This window comes from Corvus moneduloides, chromosome 5, assembly GCF_009650955.1.
Source record: "Corvus moneduloides isolate bCorMon1 chromosome 5, bCorMon1.pri, whole genome shotgun sequence".
In the NCBI taxonomy this organism is placed as follows: Eukaryota; Metazoa; Chordata; class Aves; order Passeriformes; family Corvidae; genus Corvus; species Corvus moneduloides.
The window spans coordinates 5284765-5303450 of NC_045480.1; the positions used below are offsets into that span (position 1 = coordinate 5284765).

General features: G+C 46.2%; 1 protein-coding gene across 1 annotated transcript in view; it reads left to right on the top strand.

Annotated features, from left to right (window-relative positions):
* The first annotated feature begins 216 nt into the window (after positions 1-216).
* EIF2AK3 (eukaryotic translation initiation factor 2 alpha kinase 3) overlaps positions 217-18686 on the top strand; it is a 49802-nt gene continuing 31332 nt past the window's right edge. The window contains exons 1-2 of the mRNA XM_032109143.1: positions 217-574; positions 7312-7441. Of these exons, the coding sequence (XP_031965034.1) occupies positions 312-574; positions 7312-7441 (393 nt within the window). The 5' untranslated portion in view covers positions 217-311. The remainder of the gene's footprint in view (positions 575-7311; positions 7442-18686) is intronic.

Below are 18686 nucleotides of genomic sequence, written 5' to 3' on the forward strand. Positions count from 1 at the left end.
AGAGCGGCGTGGCTCCGATTGGCCCGGCGGGCTCTGTTGACAAACACCCGGCTCCTCCCCGCCCCTCGCCGCCGGGCGCGCCAATCAGAAGGAAGCGGCGGGCTGAGCGGCGTGGCGGCGAACCAATGGGATGCGTGTCCGCCTCGCAGGGGCGGGTGCGCGCGGGGTGCCGGTACGTGGCGGGCGGGCGTGGCGCGGCGGGCAGGGCTGCGCGCGCGGCGGGCGCCCATTCTGTGGCGGCGACAGCGGCGACAGCGACAGCGGCGTTCATGTCCTAACGGGTGGCGGCGGCGGGCGAGCCGGGCCCCTCCATGCGGGGGCCGCGGGGCCGCAGCGCTCTGGCCGCCTTCGCGTTTTTGGTGCTGCTGAGGGTGGTGGCGGGCGGCCCGGAGCCGCCGCCGAGCGATGCCGCGGCTGTGGAGGCCGCGTTCGGGCTGGGGGCGGCCGCCGCTCCCGCCGCTTTGCCCGCTGGTTCCGCGGACGTGACAGTGGAGGACGATGAGGGCGGTGTGGCCCCCGCGGCGCCCGGAGAGCAGGAGACTGAGGGCAGCGGAGAGGCCCGGACCGGCAGCAGGTGAGCGGGGCAAGGCGGTGACTGGGGTGGGGATCAGTGCCTGGGTGAGAGGGGGGGGTCGGTGTCTGGGGTGAAGGTCATGCCTGGGCTGGCTGGGGAGAGTGTCGGTGACTGGGATGGCTGTCGGGGACTGGCGCTCCTCAGGGGTGTCTGTGGCTGGGTGGGGGTCAGTGACTGATTGGGATGTCGGTGTGGGGCGGCTGAGGTGGGGTCAGCCCCTGGGGAGGCTGAGGGGTGTTGGGGATCAGTGTTTGGGTCTGGTTAGGGGGGAGTATCAGTGGTTGGGATGGGGGTCAGTGTCTGGGACTGTTGAAGGGTGTCCGTGACTGGGGTGGGGGTCAGTGGTCTGAGCGTGGAGATGCTGGGGAGGGGGCTGGAGTCCGGTGTGGGGGTGCTGGGCGAGGGTCAGTGCCTCAGGGGAGAAGGGTGCAGTGTCCAGGGTCGTTGTCTGGGGGTGCTGGGGGGGGACACCACTGTGTCTAGGCTGGGAATCAGCAGCTGCGGGTGTTGGGGAGGGGGGCAGTGCGTGGGAAAAGGGCTGCAGGGTCCCGGGGGTCGTGTGTGGGGAAGGGACCGTGCGGGAGTGGGCTTGGACGGGAATAGCGGTGGGATGGGTCGGGAGTGTTGGAGTGGGAAGAGTGGAGAGGGGAGGAGGCAGAGTTGCGCTGTAGGGTTATCGTAGATAGACTGGTGCTTGGGAAAGGGGTGAAATAAGGGTGTTGCACGCTGGTGCGTGGGGCTGGACTGCGGGACACGCAGGGAAGTGTCCCAGGACCGGAGCAGAGGTGCAGGGAGAAGGGGTGGAAGAGATGAGTCCCGTGATGGGGCTGGAGTAGCGCTACAGGGATGGACAGGCTGGACCGAGGGGGAGGCAGTGACAATGAGGAAAGGGAACTTCGGGACCTCACCAGCGCTGAGGTGCTTGTTCTTTACGCGGTTGTTAGCAAGGAGAAAGGGCGTCTTAGTTCTTAGACAAACAAGCTGCCGGATGTCACGCTATGTGACATCTGGCCCGTCTGCTTACCCTGGTAATACCACGTCTCGATCCCTTCCCTGCCTTGGTCCCAGGTGGCAGTTCTGTGCCTGCGGGAAGGAGACCCTAAAGCACTGCATCTATAGTCTAAACTCTTCCCAACACCTGCAGTTCACAGTTGTTCAGAGCACTTTGTCCTTTCTGTCATCTTTTTGTTTTAAAGAAAATGCAGTTCCCCCGTGTACTTAACTGTCTGTTCAGCACAGACACTGGGGTGTGCCTGAGGGGAAGCCAAACATGCAAGACAAATTGATGAACAAGTTTCAGAATATAACAAGGGGAAATAAAATACTTAATAACTGTGTGTGGCAAAAGGAAGACTTAGATGAATGACTCAAGTGCAGAAATGTTACTGAGCTGATTCCAGTCTGTTTCTGAATTGGCTGAGAATGATGAGGTGATAAACCACAGAGAGTTTAAAGGAAGAACAGCATGACTAAATGCCTGCTGTATTTGAAAACCTGAAAATGAATATCCCAAAGCTTGTTATTAATATGCCCAAGCATTCACTTAAAACAAGAAACTGGCTGATAACTTGGCATCCTGTTTTCTTTGAAGGCAGTCTCACCAGTTAGCAACAGGATCATTCCTTTGTGTATCAGGTGATCAAAATACCACCTGGTTTATTGCAATTCTACTGTATTCAAATTTTAATAGGACCCTCATTTATTTAGCCTTCCAAATTTTTAAAAATACATTTTCTGTTTGCATTCTAGAGCTAAGTAGAATACACTAAAGATGTTCAATGTAGTAAATTAAGCCTGAGATTAAATGTAGCTTCTCTGTAATTGATTAGTATGTAGGAACAGATTTGCTGTCATCAAATAAAAATAGAATGGCTGCCTGGCCATAGTGTTTGCCTGCATTTCTTTATTTTTTAATCTGTGTTTCTGAGAGCTCTACTCATTGCAGCTAATTGTTCTTCAGCAATACCCATGCAATATAGAGGTCAATATAATATGGAAAAAAAAGAACAAAACCAAAACCCCAACTGTCTTTGCTGTAGGCAAATGAATATAATCATCTTGGTTTGAAGGTTTTTTTTTGTTGTTTTCCTAGAGGAAAATAGGAGGGTTGGTGATTTACTGTGCTCTTTGCCTATAAACATGCAGGGTTTGCTGTTGGAATAGCTGCTTAGAGTTCAAGTTTAACAAACAGCTGTATTTGCAATATCCCAGGTGGCTTTTGAGGGTTGAAGGTATTAGTTTTGGTGGCTCTTTTAAACTAAAACAGGAATGGTGGTAAATGTTCAAAGATGATGATAAGTTCTGCTTTGTTTTTCTAACAAAAACTACTTATTTGAATAAATGCAAAGTTTTGGTGCAGTGAAAGGGTGTAGATGACCTAAAGAAGTGTTCTTCCTCTGTCCTGTTTGCAACTTCCCTTGCTGTCTTAGCCCTTTTGTTTGTAGGTAAATCATACTTTCACTTCTGTAAGGTGCAACAGAGCTATGCTCAGGCCTCTTGGTCTCAGAAAGTGGGCTGTGTTCATTATGGGATACTAACAAAGGTCTTAAGGCCCAGGACTGGCCTTTTGTCAATGCATATGGAAGTTTGCAGTAGATATTTTGCATAATTTCAAGGGGGAACATTATCACTGCCCTTGAATAACAAGTTCCTGTCTGTGAGCAAAAGAGGGTAGGAACTGGTAAGAAAACATTTTCATTCAGCCATAGAGACTGTTTGTAGGTGGTTGGGGTCAGGGAAGTGTGTCCAGATGTGTTTTTGTGGTGACAAAGTGCAAATAAAATCTGACTATACAACATTAGCTTGTTCTCTGCCAGCTGCTCTGATTACTGATGTCTGTGTATGCTCCATGAACTGGCCCCTTGCTTTAGTCCCGCTGTTGGCCATCTGTAAGGGCCCAGAAGGGATTTTCTTCTCCTCCATCCTTTGGTTCACAATATATTGTGGACCAGCAGCTCCAAGCAAGAAGTGCAGGTCTTTGTTTTACCAATGTTCATTTCTCAGGTGCCTGGGTGATGGATCCTGGGATTTAAGTGACCGCCTAATTTTGAGTAATTTGTTTTTGTATCTTTTTTTTGTTCTGGTCCAGGCTAGTGGAGACTAACGAATTATGATTTTGTGGTGTTGATCGTTGAGGGGTTTTTTTTTCCTTCTTTAGTATCTCTGTGATGTGATTCACTCCCTAGTATAGTCTGTGGTTTACTGTCAACAGGTATTGACACAGCCTTTATGCTGTTTGTCTCTATCCTCCTCACTTCCTTGGTGTTATAGTTGTGACTTTTGACCTTGAGATGGGTAATATTTTGTGTTTTCCCTTCTCAGAGGGGAATCTGGTTTGGTAGTGTTCTCAGAAAACTCGTGTGTTCCTGGAGGCTGGCTTCTTCGGTTGACGTAGTCTTTCAGCTTTACCCCAATCAGGAAGGGATGTTGGTAAAACCAGTGAAAAGGTGTTGTTTTTCAGAGAATAAAAGAGTTTGTCAGGCCTAACCAAAACAGAAACTGAGTCAGGAATTCCGTTTTGTTTCGGTTCGTCAATCAGTTGGCCCAAAGATGCATCAAAAATATTGTTTTTTCAGTATAATGTGATGGAATCACAGGAATTGAAGCCCTGACATCTTGAGCCAGGAAAGGCTGGCAAACAGGTGGCTGAAAGGACTCTCTCTTTTCTAGAACCATGGCTGTATTCTGCTGGTGTTTCTAAGAATTTGATGTAAGAATGGCATAATACACTGCAGTAAACCCACAGTGGCATTATGGGCTGACAAAAAGCAAGTCTCCTGTCTGTTTGTTTTTAAGCTCTGAAATATTTTCTTGAAGTAGTTGCCTAAATTGCCTTTATCCTAATGTGTTAATTTAGTGCTTGATTAGACTACCTGAGCAATGGAAAGATCTCTTGTCACCACTTCATGCTCTCAGTACACAAAGCTGCCAGCACTGGAATCTCACAGAGAAAGGGAGTGGAAAATCTGATGGTGGGAAAGTATAGCACTATTGAGGGTTTTGGGCACAAATTTCAGATCTTACACCAATTAGAGTTCAAGTGATGGGGTTTTAATTCACTGGAGTCCATCAGAGAAGAGGAGAACAGGTATTAAGATTTTAATTCACAGACAAATAGAGTAGGTAATGAAGGATTTTATCAGAAGAGTAAGGAATTTTAACTCTGTTTTTCTGATGTGTGGTATTATTGCTGAAGAGCAAAATGAAGTTTGAACCATTAATGTGGCTATTTAGTTGAAAATTAATCACTTATTAAAAAAGCAGAGAGAAATGGATGTTTTTTGTACACCTGGTTCCAGTTCTAAAGGTAGCCACATGTAAGATTTAGATATAGCTGGGCTGGTCCTGTTCCTCTGTCTCATGGAAGTGTTTGCTCAGTGAGTGAAACAAAGTCCATTCTACAGCCGTGGATGAACCAAGGGGACAAACCCAGAGTGCCACTGCACCCAGGAAAAGCCAGGATTTTTACAGTGTGCAGAAGTGGCTGGTTAAACCAGCTTCTCCAAGTGTGTGCTGCTGGCACAAAGGTTCCCCACACTCCCCTCCTCTTTCCTAAGCAGCTGTACTTGAACCTGAAGTGCGGTTACAGCACGATTTGCGTGACTGGAGGTCAGGGTGCAGGTACAGATTCCAAAACCGCTGTCTTGAGTGGCGGTGGAGAGGCTTAAATAATGAGGTAACTCCTAAGGAAGACTGAGGTTTGCATCTGCTGGGGAAAGATAATACAGAAATGTAAGATACAGAGGCATGAAACGTTTGTTACTTGAGGGAGAAGTCAAACAGGAGGAATTAGATAAAGGAAAACAATGGGAGTACATGGGAAGAAAACATTTCACAGTGCGATTTTAGGATTTGTCTTCTCTGCAGTATTGCTGCCAAAATTCCCTTCATTCTAGCTGCATTTCTACCTCTTTTTATAACCTAGTTGTCAGGAGGATCAACATAAAATTTAAGTAGACCCACTTGGAATAATATTTTGTTATGCAATGCTAGAGGGTTTCAGATAAATTGCTTTACCATAAAGCAAACAGATTGTGTTAAATATGTGTCCAAGGCCTTTAGTGTGTGAGCACTTGTTTACAGTATTGAGAATAGTCAATCTCCTGCAATCTGGTTTATTATTAACCCAGTCTTCATTTCTGTACAGTTGGAAAAAGTGTTTGTACTCAGCTTATAAAAACTTATGTCTTCTGCTGTGCAAATATTTGCACAATTGGTATTTTTCCAACAGTTTCTTAAACTTAGCTTTTGGAGGAATGTGATGCTTGGCCACCTTCAGAAGCAGGAGCTGCTATGGCATTTTTGGAACAGGTTAAAGATATCTTTATTTTTCTTTTTATTAGTAGTGTAGTGCTATAAGCATTATAAAATCCTATAAATTGTGTGGGTTACTTTTACATGTAAAACTGCCATGTTTTACATGACCTTTGTTAGAGGTGATGTAATGAGCCACCCTCCCTCAACATGTTTTTAGATCATGATTTCAGTTTTTCCCTCCTTAAAGCAAACTAATAACCCCATCCTTTCCTCCATGTTACTACACTGTTAACTTTGGACAAGTGAATATATTTGCCTTGAGTTCTACACAATAATTTATTGTCCCTTATTATTTAAAGTAAATTAATATACATGTGTGTGTGTGCATTACCAGCCCCCTGCCCTTTCACCTTCACCTGAAACTGGTTAATCTCCCCATCAGTTTATTTGCACAGTTCCTTATTCTCATTGAAACCAGTCACTATAAAGGTCCTTCTGGGTCACTAGATTCAACCCCCCTCAGTGCAAGCAGCCTGTAAAGTGATTCAAGTTCTACTCCCTCTGCCTTTGAAGATTGGTGAGCTGCTGCAAGCCAAACTGACAACACAATCCCAGCTTTTTCAGGTCAGAGAGAAACAATCTTCAAGGAAAAAAAAAGGCCCTTCAGAAATGCCTTGTCAGTGCTTTGTCTCTGATGTGTTGTTTATTTTATTTGTTTGTTTATTTTAATGCTGGAGCTCTAGCCCAACCAGAAATGTTTATTCTACTTGTACAGCTCTGTAAGAAACAAGATTTACTGAAATTGAGGCACTTCAGGCACTGTAGAAATCAGCAGCCAGCCTGCCATGGCCCTGTGTCCCCAGACATCAGGCTACTTAAAGCCTAAGCTGCAAAACCCAGTTTCCTTGCTTTGTGGTCTGCAGGTGTTGGAGGTTGTTTCTAGTTCCCTGTGTATGCCTTTGGAGGGACTTGTTTTATTCAGAGACTTACAAAATATCCCAGGAGTTTCATCCAAAGTCATTGAAAACTTAGTTGCAACGTAATATTTCTTACGTCCCGATTGGCTGGGTTAATAGTTTCGGGTTTAGGTTGTTTTGAAGGGATGTATTAACGATCAGTTTGGAGGGGACTGGAAGAAGTGGGATCCATACTGTTTGTATAAATATCTCAAAAAAGATTATCTCATTCAGTGTTGTAGTGGTAACATCTGCATGTGGGAGCAAAAAGTCAATTGCCTTCCCCTGAATCTGAACTCTGAAAGTGTCTTACAACATGGAAATCAGTTTATGACATCCAGCCAGAGACTTCAGGTCTTCTACTCTGTTGTTGGTCTGGGTAGAGCTACCCAGCTGAATTGCTGTTCTGCAGAATATAAGAGAGAGACTTAAGGGTTGGAGTTGTATTTTACTAAATATAAAAGGCAGCTAATAGGTGAAGTCCATCCTGCTGTACTTTTGACTGTGAATGTTTCCAACTTGCAGATCTCTGGTCATTATCAGCACTTTGGATGGACGAATTGCTGCTCTGGATCCAGAAAACAGTGGGAGAAAACAGTGGGATCTGGATGTGGGATCAGGTTCTCTTGTGTCATCCAGCCTCAGTAAACCAGAGGTAAGGCTTAATTTTTTTCCTGACTAAATCTTTAAAAATGGAGTTATCTGTAATAAAATGAATGCAGATTCCTCTGTGTTGGTAGATGTTCAGTAATGGAGCAAACACCTACAAAACTTTGTCAGTACTATTCTCAAACTTTTTTTTTTTTTTTTTTTTTTTGAGTGCTTACATCATGTTGCCATTTCAAACTGGAGTGTGTCAGCATTTTAGCCTTGGGATTGATGTATTTGATAACTATCAAACCAGATGATGTAACTGAGTTGGGAAATTGTATGTACTTGCTGATTGAAAACAAGTTACTTGTAATTTCAAGCAAATGAAAGGATCATCTGCTTTGTATTACTAGACTATGTCTTGGCAAGTACTGGCTTTTTTTTTTTCCCTCAAGAAAAGCAAAAGTCCTTGTGACTTAATAAATGAACAAAGGATTGTTTTGGGTGTTTTATACTAGATAAGCAGGCTGCCTGTGAAACAGAATGTGTTAGCAATTAAACAGAGTGCTGAAGGTCACCCTGAAGTACTGAGTGGTAAAGGGTTGCATCACTTCTTGCTGATGAACTGTAAGAAGAAGAAAATCTCGAGTTCAAGTTCTTGTTTGGTGCTATTGGTCACCATCAGTTTCAATAAACCTAGGCTAAAAATTAAAATGAAGTTTTTTTCCTTTTTTGTCTTTTCCTGCACTGGGGAGTTCTCCAACTCATTCTCTCTTAGGATTAGGAGGAATAAAAACACCGCCAAAGAGGTAATTTTTGGCGATAACACACCACAGAAGTACACCGTCCTTCCCTGTCAGGGATGGTTGGATTTGATGACCAGTCCTGCATCATGCTTTTGCACAATGAGCATCAGAGAATGAAAGTTGAGTTCAGGATTATTCAAACTGCATGGCTTTCTTGCTTGTGGTTCGTTGTTGCTGTCTATGGACATAACCTCTGTTTTGGTGTAAAGAATTCTAAGGAAAGAGTTGGTTTGTTGCTGTGGTAGTGTGAGAGCTGCTAATGAGTATCTCAGGTTGCAGAAGTAATGTGAATGCTAACTCATGTTCCTTTGTTTCTGAGAGAGAATTTTATTTGTGGATGCAGCTTTTTGAGATTTGTTCAGGTGTATTTTTGTGGTTTAGAAGAAACACTGTAGGAAAGAAAAATTCCCCCCCCCCCCCCAAAATATATTTAAGAGCAGAATTGGAAAGAATACAGAAGCTATGGAGAGAACTGTAAAGAGCTCTGTTAGGTGGAAGGTGTCGGTGATAGTGTGATCCTTCACAAAGGTTTCAATACTAGATACTTAAAATACTGGTCTGGTACCTGTTGCTGCAAATAGTTTCTGATGGCTAAATGAAAATAGAACCACCAGTTATGAAAAGCACACATTTGAATATAAACTTTTTATTTTCTTCATTACAAGTTTAGTCACAAGCCCAGATTTTTAAAGGTTTTGGAATTAAAGCATTTCCAACTACAGAAGTTGTTTTTTTGCAGATGAAGATTTTGTCACTCAACTGGTCTGTCCAGAGTTTTGATATTTTTTCAATGTGGTATGACTGTAGAAATGAAAGGTTGGGGTTTAGACAACAAAAATTGTAATTTGTCCATGTGATATTTAATTCCCTTCTGTGACAAGTCAGTAGGTTGTGGTGGTCACAACACCACACGTTTATTATGGATAGAAGAAGTTGGACTTTCAGATGGGCTTTCAAATGGTTTCATTTCTACAGCTGTGGCCAAAGACACTGAGGGTTTTTGGCAGTTAAGATGCAGAGCCTATGAGATAACTAATTTTGGAAGGAAAACGTCATTTTGGCCTTTTAGAAGCTGTTAAGCGTTATGAATATGGGCCTTTTTAGACTTACTGTCATGTAAACAAATGCTGTTAAGATAAGACAGAATTTAACAAGAAACATGATGAAAAGTGATGAACACTCTGAATAAACTGCATTTAAATATTTAAATGTTTAATCTGCTGTCAGTAATCAGCTGAAAGACTTCATGCAGTGAATCTAGATATTACTTAAGTGAGTAATTCACCTCATTAAAATTGCTGGGAAAATTCTGGTTTGGGTCAAAATACTGATGTGGGCATGTGACCTGTTTTATTTTCTCAAACTAAGTCTTGAGGCTTTTCCTTTCTCTTCCAACATTTTTGAGGTAACAAAGGTTTCTGTGCTAGCAACCACAATATTCATTATAAAACAGTAACATTATGTAAGCTGTTAAATTACATCTTGTGAGAAATGGCAGATGAGAAACTTTCTGTGTTACACTTGCAGTGATAAAGATTTGTGTTCTTTCAGAGCAAGGCAAGTGTGTGCTGCTGGGTCTTAATTGTTTTGATGAGCGTTTTTTTAACTTTCTCAAGTGTGAGTATAATGAACTGTAGTTCCAGGTCCTGGTGCAAAAGCATGAATTTAATTTCCAAGTGCCTTTTAAGAATAGACATTAGATCTTCAAACTTTCAGTGTTTAACAGAACTGTAGTTAACTTCCATTGCCTAACTGTAAAATGTCAACCTGGCTGTCTGGAGCTCGTGTGTTAATTAGGAAAGTGAGGCAGTGAAATTTCAAATGTTCCAGCAGCTCTGTCAAACACTTCAGATCTTGAAACTACTGCTTAAGACACTGACAAGTGAGATGTTCATCATTTGTCATGTGAACAGATCAATTAGAACGGAAAGGCTGCTGAAGTACTAATTGTGTGTCTGGGTAACTAAAATGCTAAAATTCTTTCCTTGGCTCTAAGCTCCAACATAAACAAATCATGGTCAGGATGCCAATGCTGAAAAGTTGGCTCTGCAGTTTGGGCTTGTGCATGGGAATTTAAAAACTCTGTTTCCCCATCCATTGTTTTAAAATGGAAAACCCTTCTCTATAAAAGCTGTATGGTTACAACTTCAAGTTTTCTTGTTACCTGCATGTAAAGATTGCCTGACGAAGTTCACAGTAAAGTCATTGAATCACAACTGTTCTAAAATGGAGCTTAATTTTAATAATAACACTTTGCTCTTTAAAATTTGGGTTTGTAATTAATGCGTTGTCCCTACTTAGAAAAGAATACTTTTGGGAGAATCAGCCTGTTGAAATAATGATGCTTAATTATACTGAAGGTGGAGAACTGCTTCTGAAGCAGTGGGAATGGTCCATAGCACATCATTTACTGATGAGGATGATGCATTCTTTTACCTGCATAGCTTTATACTAAATCACTTAATGGGCACCAGTCAGAGTTGTTTCAGTGCTCTGGGCAGAGGCTACACTGGGATGGACTCGATAAAAGTACCTGGTATGCTCGGGATTGGGCTGTTACAGACTAATCCCTAAGTAAGCATCTTATTTCCTTATTTGAGACATTGAAGATCATGGGACAAAATCAGTTTCAGCCCACAAGGCTGACATTTATAGCAGTCAGAGTAAACATACCACCGTATCCTGGAAAAATGGAATAATTGGATTATGCCATGTCACCAAATCCTTATTCCAATAAAGACTCTCATGACTTTTGTATTGTGTGTATGTGTATATATATAAAAATATATCTTAATCTTTTAACATGATAGCCACATAAAATTAACTTTTCTACAAACTTAGATACCTGCGTCATCTTTTTAATAGACATAGAACTGGAGTATTTTTATGGAATAGCCTAGTATTACCTTTTTTCTCAGAGAAATATGGAGAGGTGAAGAAGTTTTATACTGAAGTCACCTGAAAACTCACTGCATTGTTGGTGAAGCAAACCCGTAGAGACTTTTAGCAGATTGTTCCTTTTTTGCTTAGAGCAGTGAGATGGGAAAGGATTTTGAAATCTCAGAAAACTCCACTAGTGACTGGATTTAATGCACAGTATGAATGTATCTTCTTTCTTTTTCCTTCCCTTTATCTGCATCATAAACCCTTCCAAATTTTCGGTGCTTTGCTTTCCCAAAAGACATACAGAATTCTGCTGTGAAGTGTCCAGACACCTGGGACTCACTTTGAGGTACTGACTTGCCTGCACTTTCCTGCACTTTGGATAAGGCAACTTCTGTACCCACACAAGCCAGAGCAGAGCCAAAATCTGCCTTGAGTTGCTTTGGGAACACAGGAAGGAACTCGGCAATTCCCATCTTTTGACCTCTTACACTCTGGAATAGAAGAAAATGCAAAATCCACACTGAAATGGGTCAGGGGAAGGCAAGAGGTCAAAATGCCCTTTGAGGGGCTTGAATTGTGAATTCTGTTATGTGCCCTCCCAGAGGTTCAGAGAGGATAAATAATTTAACAGCCTCTTTGAAAGAAATAGGAAAGTCTCACCCACCACTTAGGGTACCCCTGCAGCAGCATTTTATTAGTTTGAATAAAAATTAGGTGTTTGTTTGGTTCATGGCTTTCTACTATGGTTATTTTTCAGGTGAGTCACTGTCTGTAAATATCATCCAAGGAAAAGCTGGTAGTGTTTGCCTTGGATATGGGTGGGGAACACTTAAGACCATCAAACACTTGAGTATTTTCACTTAAAAGGTTATTATAGCAGCTGTTAAATGCAGTGATGAATATTAGGAATTTATATTAATCCTGCATAAAACTGTTCTGACTCTGCTAACACTCACTGGCCAAACAAAAAGGAGGTTTGTTTCAAACTACACAAACATTCTGAGAAAATGTCTTTGTTCTGAATTCTGCTTAAAAATGAATGGCTCTGTCTAGCTCGCTGTTGGTAATTTTCATATTGTGTGCATCTTAAAACATCTGGAATGGGACATCCCAGCAACAGAAACAATCTTCCCTGCTTAGCACTTGGAAGAGTCTGTGTGCTCCATCCAGGCAGCTCGCAGTAGGGTCAGACTTTCAAATCCAGAGAATAGCAAGTTGGTTCTCTGAGGCGTTTGAGTGTGTCCAAAGTTTTTTAAAGGACCGTTTAACTCAACAAAGAATAAAATTTTTTAAAATCTATTCACATTGTAAAATTACTTTCCAGCTGTAATATGCTATGAGCAGACGTAAAGCACTGAATTGCCACTCTGTTCAAGCAGGCAGAGTGTAAAACGGTGGTCTGGTGTCTCGGTTTTGAAAGACAGGTGTCTGCTAAGGAAGGCAGAGGCCCCCCTTGAAGTGGCAGATATAACCCCTTTTCCCTCCAAGTTATTATATTTTGAAATCAAGAGCCTTTAGGCGAAGATGTGGGAAATAGGAATAACAGTTCTTTACTATATATATATATATGTATATAACCAGTCAAACAAAACAACAACAACTCTGGCAGTAACAGCAATCACAAACCCAGTGCCAGCCTTCTCGGCTGTCGGGCCCTTTCCCCTCGGGTGCAGTTCCGCTCGCAGCCGGCAGGGGCGCTGGCGGCTCCCGGTGAGCAGGGCAGGTGCGATGGTTCCCCCGCGGCTGCAGGGGGCGCTCCGGAGCGAGCTCGGGAAACCCGCGGCTCTGGTGCCCTGGGATCCCGGGAAGGGATGGAACAAAGGCTTCACAAACCGCTGGGCAGTTGATCCCGGGCTCTCAGGGACAGCAGGCTGGAACGGCAGGGACGAACGCAAATCCCGGGTGGCAGACGAGATGTATCCAGATGGGAAAAACCCACGGAGGCCCAGGCAGGCAGGGCGAGCAGGGCTACAGCGTAGCGAAAGCTCGAAGCAGCAGCGGAGCAGGGCAGCCACAGCTCGGTCTCCAGCAGGGCAGGGAAAGCGGCTTTTGGGGTCCCGGCGTTGTTTCCAGCAGGAAGAAAGAACGGCCAAAAAGAAAGAAGCAGCAGCTCCTTTCTCTGCAGCTTCTCTCCCCGGACGCTCAGAGCGAACTGACCCCACACCCAGGTGTAGACAAAGGAGTAGCCAGGTCCGCCCCACTCCCCTTTTGTCTTTCTTAAGTACAGCTATTTGTCCCCTAGCAACATGCATATGGGAGAAAATTCCTTTAACAGAGAAAAAACAGACTAAACTAAAACCCCAACATTATCCACCCCGAATTTTTTCCCATACTAACATGTTACATGAAACTTAACTTTTTTAACCATATAAATCTATGCATTACCCAAATTATATACAAATATACATGCTGATACTGATACAAGTACAGAGCCATGGGTAGTTCACCCTAAAACAAGGTCCCCTTGAGGTAAGCATCGGGTCTCTCCATCCTTTTGCATCACCCACCAGGTGCAGCCTGGTCCCTGAGCAAAAACAACCCCACGGATGGGTTTGTCTTTGCTCAAGGCAGACTTTACCCAAACAGTTTTTCCAAGCATACCTCTCATGTGCACCACTGGAACCTTATCCCCGTCTGTTGTTTGTAGGGGTTCAGATTGGGCAGGGCCTGCTCGGCTGGTGGAACCTCGAGTGTTAACTAACCAGGTGGCTCTTGCTAAATGCATCTCCCAGTTTTTGAAAGTCCCCCCACCCAGTGCCTTCAAGGTGGTTTTAAGCAGTCCATTACACCGCTCAACCTTCCCAGCTGCTGGTGCATGGTAAGGGATGTGGTACACCCACTCTATGCCATGTTCTCTAGCCCAGGTGTTTATAAGGCTGTTCTTGAAATGAGTCCCATTGTCAGACTCGATTCTCTCAGGGGTGCCATGCCTCCAAAGGACTTGCTTTTCCAGGCCCAGGATGGTGTTCCGGGCAGTAGCGTGAGGCACAGGGTAGGTCTCCAGCCACCCAGTGGTGGCTTCTACCATTGTGAGCACATAGCGCTTGCCTTGCCGGGTTTGAGGCAGTGTGATGTAATCAATCTGCCAGGCCTCCCCATACTTGTATTTGGACCATCGCCCGCCATACCACAGAGGCTTCACCCGCTTGGCCTGCTTGATCGCAGCGCATGTCTCACAATCATGGATAACCTGGGAGATACTGTCCATAGTTAGATCCACCCCTCGGTCTCGTGCCCACTTATAGGTGGCATCTCTGCCCTGATGACCTGAGGCATCATGGGCCCATCGAGCTAGGAACAGTTCTCCTTTATGTTGCCAATCCAAGTCTATCTGGGACACCTCTATTTTCGCAGCCTGATCTACCTGTTTGTTGTTACGATGTTCTTCATTAGCCCGGCTCTTGGGGATGTGAGCATCTACATGACGGACCTTCACGGATAGCTTCTCTACCCGAGTGGCAATGTCTTTCCACTCTTCAGCAGCCCAGATTGGTTTTCCTCTGCGCTGCCAGTTTGCCTTATTCCACCTTTCCAGCCAACCCCACAGAGCATTGGCTACCATCCATGAATCAGTGTAGAGGTAGAGCTTTGGCCACTTCTCTCTTTCAGCTATGTCCAGAGCTAATTGGACAGCTTTGAGCTCAGCAAATTGGCTCGATCCACCTTCTCCTTCAGTAGCCTGTGCAACTTGTCGTGTGGGGCTCCATACAGCGGCTTTCCATTTCCGGCTAGCGCCTACAATTCGGCAGGAACCATCGGTGAAGAGGGCGTATTGTCTTTCACTCTCTGGTAGCTCGTTATATGGTGGGGCTTCTTCGGCACGTGTCACCTGCTCCTCTTCTTCTTCAGAAGATAACCCAAAAGTCTCACCTTCCGGCCAGTTCGTAATTATTTCCAAGATCCCAGGGCGACTTGGGTTTCCAATTCGGGCGCGCTGCGTGATGAGGGCAATCCATTTGCTCCAAGTAGCGTCGGTGGCGTGATGCGTGGAGGGAATCTTTCCTTTGAACATCCACCCCAGCACCGGTAGTCGGGGTGCCAGGAGGAGTTGTGCCTCTGTGCCGATTACTTCTGAGGCAGCCTGGACTCCTTCATAAGCTGCCAGGATTTCCTTCTCTGTGGGAGTGTAGTTGGCTTCAGATCCTCTGTAGCTTCGGCTCCAGAATCCCAGTGGTCGGCCCCGAGTCTCACCAGGCACCTTCTGCCAGAGGCTCCAGGACAGACCCTTGTTCCCGGCTGCAGAGTAGAGCACGTTCTTCACCTCTGGTCCTGTCCTGACTGGGCCAAGGGCTACGGCGTGAGCAATTTCCTGTTTGATCTGGGCGAAGGCCTGCTGCTGTTCAGGGCCCCAGTGGAAATCATTCTTCTTGCGGGTAACCAGGTAGAGAGGACTCACGATCTGGCTGTACTCGGGAATGTGCATCCTCCAGAAACCTATAGCACCTAGGAAAGCTTGTGTTTCCTTCTTGTTGGTCGGCGGAGACATTGCTGTGATCTTATTGATGACCTCAATGGGAATCTGACGTCGTCCATCTTGCCACTTTACTCCCAGGAACTGGATCTCTCGGGCAGGTCCCTTGACCTTGCTCTTCTTGATGGCAAAACCAGCTTGCAGGAGAATTTGAATTATTCTCTCTCCTTTCTCAAACACTTCGGTTGCGGTGTTCCCCCACACAATGATGTCATCAATGTACTGCAGATGTTCTGGAGCCTCACCCTTTTCTAGTGCAGTCTGGATCAGTCCATGACAGATGGTGGGACTGTGCTTCCACCCCTGGGGCAGTCGATTCCAGGTGTACTGCACGCCCCTCCAGGTGAAGGCAAACTGAGGCCTGCACTCTGCTGCCAGAGGAATGGAGAAGAATGCATTGGCAATGTCAATAGTGGCGTACCACTTTGCTGCTTTGGACTCCAGCTCGTACTGGAGCTCCAACATGTCTGGCACGGCAGCGCTCAACGGTGGAGTCACTTCATTCAGGGCACGATAGTCCACAGTCAATCTCCATTCCCCGTCAGACTTGCGCACAGGCCAGATGGGGCTGTTGAAGGGTGAGTGGGTCTTGCTGACCACCCCTTGACTCTCCAGCTCGCGGATCATCTTGTGGATGGGGATCACAGCATCTCGATTTGTCCGATACTGCCGGCGGTGCACTGTCGAGGTGGCAATTGGCACTCGTTGCTCTTCCACTTTCAGGAGCCCAACTGCAGAAGGATTCTCAGATAGTCCAGGCAAGGTGTTCAATTGCCTAATGCCCTCTACCTCCACAGCAGCAATCCCAAATGCCCATCTGAGTCCTTTTGGATCTTTGTAGTAGCCATTCCGGAGGAAGTCTATGCCCAGAATACACGGGGCCTCTGGGCCGGTCACAATCGGATGCTTTTGCCACTCCTTCCCAGTCAGGCTCACCTCAGCTTCCAAAAGGGTCAACTGCTGTGATCCCCCAGTCACCCCAGCGATGGATACAGGTTCTGCCCCCACATGTCCCGATGGCATTAAAGTACACTGTGCCCCAGTATCAACCAATGCATCATATTTTTGTGGCTCTGATGTGCCAGGCCATCGGATCCACACCGTCCAGAAAACTCGGTTCTCCCGTGCCTCTTCCTGGCTAGAGGCAGGGCCCCTCTAGCCCTGGTTATCATTCTTTCCCTGGGTGTACATGCTCGAGGTACCTTCAAGGGGATCCGACATATCATCCTCCCTTCTGTAATGCCTGGCAGCTCGGTCACGGGAGGCTGGGGCTACTTTCACCTTAGCGGAACCCCCTCGGTTAGTGCCTCCCTCCTTGAGTTCACGCACCCGCGCTGCCAGGGCAGAGGTGGGTTTCCCATCCCACCTTCTCATGTCTTCCCCATGCTCACACAGGAAAAACCACAGCTCAGCTCGTGGGGTGTACCCTCTCTCTCTAGCAGGGGGACGACGGGCTCTGACTTGGGGGCCTGTGACTCGCACTGGTGCCACACTGACCCTCCTCATCTCCTCCCTCATCTCCTCCATCTTCTCCTTCATCTCCTCTTTGAGGTCCTGGACCACAGCAGAGACATGAGCTTTTAGCGGGCCATTGATCATGCTGTCATAATGCCTGAGCCTGTTGGCAACAGAGCCCACTGTTTCTCGGGTATTGTCAGCATCAATCGTTGCAATGAAGGTGGTGTATTGTGATGGCCCTAGCCTTGCCAGGTTCCACATCATCTGTCCTGTGCACCTGACCTTATCGGGGTCATTATCATGCTGTCCATCCTTCCCAAAGAGTACCTCTAATATTGCCACCTCTCTTAGCTGTTGGATCCCTTGCTCGAGTGTCTTCCACTGCATTCTATGATGATACTCCTGCATTCTTTCTTTGTGAATGAACCTTTCTCTCACACTCATTAAGAGCCGCTCCCAAAGAGAGAGAGGCCCTGGCTCCCTCACAAATATCTGGTCCACACCTGGGTCCTGGGTCAACGATCCCAGATACCTTGCCTCACCACTATCCAGTTGCACACTTGTGCCCATAAGGTCCCAAACCCGAAGCAGCCAGGTGGTATAAGGCTCACGCCCCCTTCGCACAATGTCGTTTCGCATAGCACGGAGACTGTCGTGCGACAGGGACTCAGTGATGACTTCTGGCTCTGGCTCTCCTGCTGGTTGTGAGGGCCCTGGTTGCCCATCATCATTAACTGGTCGTACTGATTTGGTCTTATACTTCCTCCTTTGCACAGGGGCGACTGCTGCTGGCTGTGGTTGTCCTTGTGGTTCAGCTGAAGCCTGGATGGTTGTAACATCCGTGGGTTCCACTGCTGCACCATCGGACTCACCCTCTTTGGGGCAGGGAGAGGGTTTTTCACTAGCTGAGGAGGTGTATTCCCTTAGCAATTGGCATATCTCCTGGCGCACCTGGCCCATCTCCTGGCACATCTCCTTGCGCACCTGGCCCATCTCCTGGCATATCTCCTGGCGCACCTGACCCATCTCCTGGCATATCCCCTGGCGCACCTGACCCATCTCTTGGCACATCTCCTGCATCCCTTTTGCCAGTACCCCCACCCAGTTTGGGTAGTCCATTTCTGAGGTGGACTGTTGGGCAGTATCAATCTGTGGGGCGGGATCTCTAGTGTCTGGGGCTGTGGCAGGCTCTGGCTCTGGGGTAGGATCTCTAGTGTCTGGGGCCGTGTCAGGCTCTGGGGCAGGATCAGGCTCTGGGGTAGGAACTCTACTCTCTGGGGCCATGTCAGGCTCTGGGGCAGGATCAGGCTCTGGGGTAGGATCTCTAGTCTCTGGGGCTGGTGTCCGGGTAGATATCCAAGCCAATCTCAACTTATCCTTGAATGCTAAATAGAGTAGGCCTATCAGCAGCAGATGGTTAGTATTCAGAGGGAATTTAAACCCTTCGAAAATTGATGGGGTGGGCCCAAAGAACTGGTTGAGGGGTTGGGAGAAAACTTCTCCTGGTGTCATTTCCTCACAGAAGGTACCATTGTTAACATAACCCCAAAAACATGTGCTCAGTGTGTGATAGCTGTTTATCCATGTGCCCACATTCCGGAGGAAGTTAAAAACCCATGAATTCCTCACCTTCTCGACCCATAACGCAAGCTGGATAACAGCAATGGTAGCCTTAGTCAGAGGACCCA